The sequence below is a fragment of the Fundulus heteroclitus genome, chromosome 12 (assembly GCF_011125445.2).
Source record: "Fundulus heteroclitus isolate FHET01 chromosome 12, MU-UCD_Fhet_4.1, whole genome shotgun sequence".
Taxonomy (NCBI): Eukaryota; Metazoa; Chordata; class Actinopteri; order Cyprinodontiformes; family Fundulidae; genus Fundulus; species Fundulus heteroclitus.
In genome coordinates, this window is record NC_046372.1 from 22,289,443 (window position 1) to 22,295,442 (window position 6,000).

Below are 6,000 nucleotides of genomic sequence, written 5' to 3' on the forward strand. Positions count from 1 at the left end.
GCCGCTGCTGCAGCGCTGCACATAGCTTCTGCTCATGTTTCGGGTTTTTTCTCGCTTGAGCAATAGGCTGACATCAAGTGGGCGTCCTCCCTGGGCGTCGCCTAAAAGCAGATACTCCTGGTTTGTGGAGAGATTGTATAAAAGCCGCTCTCCGCAGCGTCCGGGCAGATCTATCTGACACCAAGCGCAGAAAAGAAGCAGCAGAAAACTCAAAGCGAGAAACAAGAGAGAGAAAATGTACGCACGATCAAACAGCATGACGCTGACCGTTGCTGAGGAGAGGTTCGCCTTCCCCACGCCGGTGATGGCCCGCAGCACCCAGCCTGAGGTCTTCACCTTCGAGCGGATCCCGACTCCGACCACCGCCGTGCGCTCCTACGTGCCCATCCGGCCCAAGAGGCGCTGCACCCGGGTCATGTACCCCGCCAAGGTCCGCATGCACCTTCCGGCACCCGAGAGGAGCCAGGCCAAGCGCTGGCTGGTCATCCTGTGCCTGGTGGTCCTTTGGCAGATCTACACCGAGGAGCCTTGCGCAGAGGCGCCGCCGAGCGCAGACTGCTCCATCAGCGAGTACCAGGGCTTCAGCATCCAGTCCGCAGAGAAGCAGGCCCGGCAGATGTCGGAGCTGAGCACCGTGCCGACACGCAGTGAGGAGACGGGCTCACCCAGCGCCGCCTGCCTCACAGCCGCCCAGCAAAGCGAATCCACCAGCTTCGAGCAAAGCGCCGGGAAGAGCATGGTGGCGCTGCTGGTCTACCACAGACTGGGCAACGACAGCTAAGCGTCCAAGAACTGACTCCACTGTAACCCGCCCGGATCTGGGCTCATGGGACTAAAAACAAAAAAACGAGCCACGCTGGAGGTGAACCTGGGAATCTCCGGAGAGAGGCGGCGCGCCCTGCGCGGCGTAGCCGGGGAGGAGGCTCCATGCGCCGGTTTCACCCAGCCAGGTGACTCCCGTCACTGCACGGGAGGATGAACTGTCTGGAGCAGAGAGAACCTGGGAGAACAACAGAACTGTGAACACTAAGAAAAAGAAACTTGAACTCCAGAAAACTTGAACTGAACCAGTGTATTCTGCACAAAGACGCTGATTCTGCACTGAGCCTGCGGGCCAACGCTGTTCCACAAGATCAACCTTTCTATCTGAAATACTGTCTCCTATGTAGGCTGACATGCCTGAACCTGACACTCTATGTTTTTACTGTCAAACATTTGTATAGATGCTTTATTTAGTTATTTATTCTATTTGCTATTTATTATTTTTGTAATAAAAAAAAACTTTAAATGAACTTCCTGTTTCGTGCGTCTTTACTGAAGGTTTGGTGTGTTTTTCAGGTCATCCTAAAACATTTAGCATTTTAATCTGAAACGTGCTCAGCATCAGCACCAGCAGCAGATGTGCATCTTCCATCAGCTTTACTTTAAAATCTAATCAGGATTAATTTATTTAAAAGGACATTGCACCCTAATGGGCACTGATGGAGCCTAAAGATTAGTCTCAGTTTCCTCTGATGGATTGATGGCATAAAAATAAAAAAGGGGATCAAATAAAATGTGCATTACCAACAGGTAAAGATTAATTATGCCTAAAACCCATAAATACCTGCAAAAAACAAATCCTGTAATAAAGAAAGTTTTGCATGTGTGGGATTATAAAATAACCTCTAACTGAACTCTGTGAGCGTTATTAGTCCTATATATGATCACTGATTTATGTAAAACCATGAACGACATGAGAACATGTGCACACATGCACCACATATTACACTGAATTATGCTTTTAAAGCCATTGTTGCATGTTTCTCTCATGATCTGTAAGGGAATGCATGGTTTTCTGAAATTGAGCTTTTGTGGAGAGGTTATGAGAGGATATTGTCTTGCCTGTTATAAGTAACACTCTAAAGGTTTTCATATTGGTATATTAGGATTAGTTACTGGTTAGCTCATCCCAGCCTGATGTTCTCACCCAGTCTCCTTAATAAAAGCTGTGAGGAGCAGAGTTTCTGGAACCAAGCCGGCTCTGTTTGCCTTTCTCTCCTCTGGGAAACGTTCTCTGACCCGCACACAGAGCTGAATCTGGCTAATTTATGAACTCAGGGGCCTGGCGGCTCTTAAAGCAGCTGTTTTTCCTGATTTCTGTGCCGCTGAATGCGCTCAAACATGTCAGATTCAAAGTGTCCCTCCAGAGAGGCTCGTTTTTAGCCTGCGGATGTTGAGGAAGAACTTTCCCCTCTGCAGCCACTTTCATTTTTCCCATCGCCGCCTGGCCTCTGGGCTCAGGAATCTGACGGGTGCTGAGTCAGAAGCCCTGCAGAGGAAAGCCTCTGCAGCTTCGGGTTACATCACAGCTGCCCCCGGAGCCATGAGCCACGTCTGAAAACCCGCAGACTAAAATATTATTCTGATGATTAATATGCAGCAGCTCATTTCTGTTGCACATGCAGCAGAATATCAATCATGCTGAAGAGGATTACCTCACGGGACGAGGACCTGCTGCTGCTGGGGAACCCTGCAGCTGCTGATGCTGATGTTGATGTTGATGTTGATGTTGCCATGAGAACATCAGCGGGTCCCAGTCACGTACGCCTTCACAGGTAATACGACAGGTATGAGGAGTGGAGGGCTGAGAAAGGAGCTGATTTGTTGATTGAAGTGTAGATCTCACAGTGTTGTTGGTCGTTGTAGTGTTCCTCTGTTCCAATACAGGACTCATCACGGCCTCATGGATGAGTCCTTGAAGCGGCTGCATGGCTCCCAAAGCCAGAAGGAACTTCCATTGGCTAATATTTACTTTAAAATTAATCTTTTTTTAAATTTTCTCTGTATTTGAAACAATTCCTAATTCGTTTCAGTTCTCAGTAAAACCTGAAGAATACTGATTATTTTTATTTTTACTACAGCAGGAAACTGGTGGTCATGGATTTCAGTTTTAAGCTCCATTAGGTTTGAACAATCTACCTGTTTCTCTTAGCTTAGACTTAGAAAAACTTTATTGTCATTTTATATGTAGAGAGTGCATACAAAATGACATTTCGTGGCATACAGCTTACGACAATGTAATGAGATTGCAATTCAAATAAAATAACATTCCAATATAAAGTGATAAGAATGTAACAGTGCTGGAGGAAAGCATTTTTTAAAAAAAAAAAAAGTGTGCAGAAGGATGTTTATAGTGCAAAAATAATGGTGAAAAAAGGCATTAATTTAAAAAGTTCAATGTTGGCAGTGCAAAATAATAATGGTGCAAAAAATGCAGTAAGTGTGCAGTTGTGTACTTTTGAATTTAAATTGATTATAAAAGTTCAGCAACGTTGGCAGTGCAAAATAATACCAACTCTTCATATCTTCATATCATATCTTCATATTATGTCTATTCATTCACTGTCAAACATCCTGAGCCTGCTAATTTATTACTTGTAGTTTATTCTGGGCTCTCTCCTCTCTTGGATGTAATGATGTAATTTGTACTAAGACGTATTCCCTGGGCTTTATTTTGTGTTGTGATGCTGAGTACACGGTGTGTGTGCGTCTGTACTACAGCAGCTATGAATGTACCTGGACGTGTCTACTGTGATGTACCAGCTGGCCAGGCTTGGAGGAGCACTGAGTACGCGCGCGTTTAGGTGCCTTTGACTGTGCTGCGGGTTTAAATGTTTTGTGTTTACCCTTATTCATGTTGGTTAAACTTGTGTTCTGTAAGAACCTCCTTTAAACTGAGAAGATGCATCTAAACTTGAAGTGAATAAATAACCAATAATAAAATATGTGTCTCCTCTGGGATCCAACAGCTTGATCCAGTTCTGGGCTTTGACTAGGCCATTGGCTGAAAAAGAGAACAAGCCCCGATCATCAGCCGGTCCTTGTAGCCAAAGTAGCTTCAAGAAAGCCTTGAAGAAACCCTTCCAAGCAGCCAGTATGGTTCAGGATTGTGACCGTTAACTTTTAACCTGCTGACTGAGGTCTGTAGAGTCTGAGCTGGAGCTCCTGGGGTTCATTTCTCTGAGCTTCCCAATCTGATCTCACGTTGAACCTGCTGAGATGTTCTCCACCTGCATTCAGATAGTTGGGAGAAGATCTGATAACGTTCCCAGATTGATGGGCAGAAACTTGTTTCTTCGTGCTCCAGCACGCCTGATTCACAGGACTAGCTTCTCTAAGTTACTTTCTCTTTGTTGGAACCAGTCAGGAGTTTTTTTTTAAAGACGTCTTCACATTTCTCTGAGCTCCTTTTCTTATTTGTCCTTTTCAGATCTGCCCAGCCTGTAATTCTCCTCCCGGTGCCTCTCCCTGTCTCTGTCTTTCTCCTCACCTAATTAAAGGGCAGATGAAGACAAAGGCACGAATACGGAGAAGTTTAGATTATGGCTGCTTAGCCACATGAGAAGCGGCTCTTTTGTGATTTCAAATGTTAGGATGTGACGTCAGGCGAGGCTGCGTCATCTGTTGTGTTTCGGTTGTTGGCTGAACTCTAAACAGGCTGACGTGTCGCGCCTGCAACATACGTCAGCATCGTATAACGCATCAATAGTAATGAAGGACTTATATCTTATTTGGGCAGAAACAGCTGAAATCAGATCAGAAATCAGATCAAAGGCTGTTTTAAAACCAGAGGGAAACGATTCTGTCCCAGTAAGGAGAGAAAGGAACAGATCTCTACAACCCAGAAAATCAAGCTGTCAGCTTACAGAAGACATTTATTATTATTATTATTATTATTATTATTATTATTATTATTATTATTATTATTATTATTATTATTATTATTATTAGCAATGTTATCATTAGCATTAGCATTATTAGCATATTATTATTAGTAGTATTATTTGTAGGCAAGGCAAATTTATTCATACAGCACATTTCAGTACAGAGACAATCAAAAGTGCTTTACATGATTAAAATATAGGAAAATATAACAGAATAAAAGCAAGCAGGAATAAAATGCAGAAACAAAATAGAACATTGGAGAATAGAAACTAAAAGCAAACATTAAAAATAGTTTGACTACAAAGTTGAACTAATGATGTTTCAGTAAAACAGTTTAACTAGAACAGTCAATCCTAAACAAATGTGTTTTTAATCTTGATTTAAAGGAACTCAGGCTTTCCGCACTTTTACAGTTTTCTGGGAGTTTGTTCCAGATCAGTGGAGCATAGGAACTAAATGCTGCTTCTCCATGTCTGGTTCTGGTTCTGGTTCTGGTTCTGGTTCTGCAGAGCAGGCTGGAGCCAGAAGACCTGAGTGGTCTGGAGGGTTGATGCCCTGATGACAAGTCTGTGATGGATTTAGGTGCTAATTCAGGGATTTATAGACTAACAGAAGGATTTTAAAGTCTATTCTCTGAGATCCAGGGAGTAGTAGTATTAGCATTATTGTTATTAGTATTAGCATTATTATTATTAGCATTATTATTAGCATTACTATAACTATTATTCCAACCATCCATCCATCCATTTTCTGACCCGCTTAATCCCTCATGGGGTCGCGGGCGCTGGTTATAACTACTATTATTATCATTATTATCATTATTATCACTATTATTATTATTATCACTATTATTAGCACTGTTATTATTATTATTACCATTAGCATTATTATTAGCATTACTATTACTATTATGATTACCATTACTATTATTATTATTATTATTATCATTATTATTATTATTATTATTATTATTATTATCACAGAGCTCCTCCAGCTGTTTTATTTCTGAGTCGCTGAATGGAAAATTTAGGACATACTAGTTTCCTGTCTCTTATTTTTCCCTTCCTTCTCAGTCAGCTAATTTCACTCTTCTTATAATAACTAAACTAACTCTGCTGCTGTCTTTAACTAAACATCCTATAAAAAGCCAAGTCTTTTATCTTAGATCTCCCTGTTTATGGCATTAAAAACAGCTGGAAACTGTCAGCTGCAAAAAGAAACAACCCAGGCCAGAAAGCCCAAAGACAAAGGCTTCAGACTGCAGCAGGAAATGCTGAGAGGAGCAGCGGAGCG

General features: G+C 42.5%; 1 protein-coding gene across 1 annotated transcript; it reads left to right on the plus strand.

Annotated features, from left to right (window-relative positions):
* Positions 1 to 100: 100 nt before the first annotated feature.
* On the plus strand, positions 101 to 1,292 carry ier3 (immediate early response 3). The gene has a single exon (XM_036144274.1). The coding sequence runs from the start codon at positions 236 to 238 to the stop codon at positions 779 to 781; it is 546 nt and encodes a 181-aa protein (XP_036000167.1). The 5' UTR covers positions 101 to 235; the 3' UTR covers positions 782 to 1,292.
* The last annotated feature ends 4,708 nt before the right edge of the window (positions 1,293 to 6,000 follow it).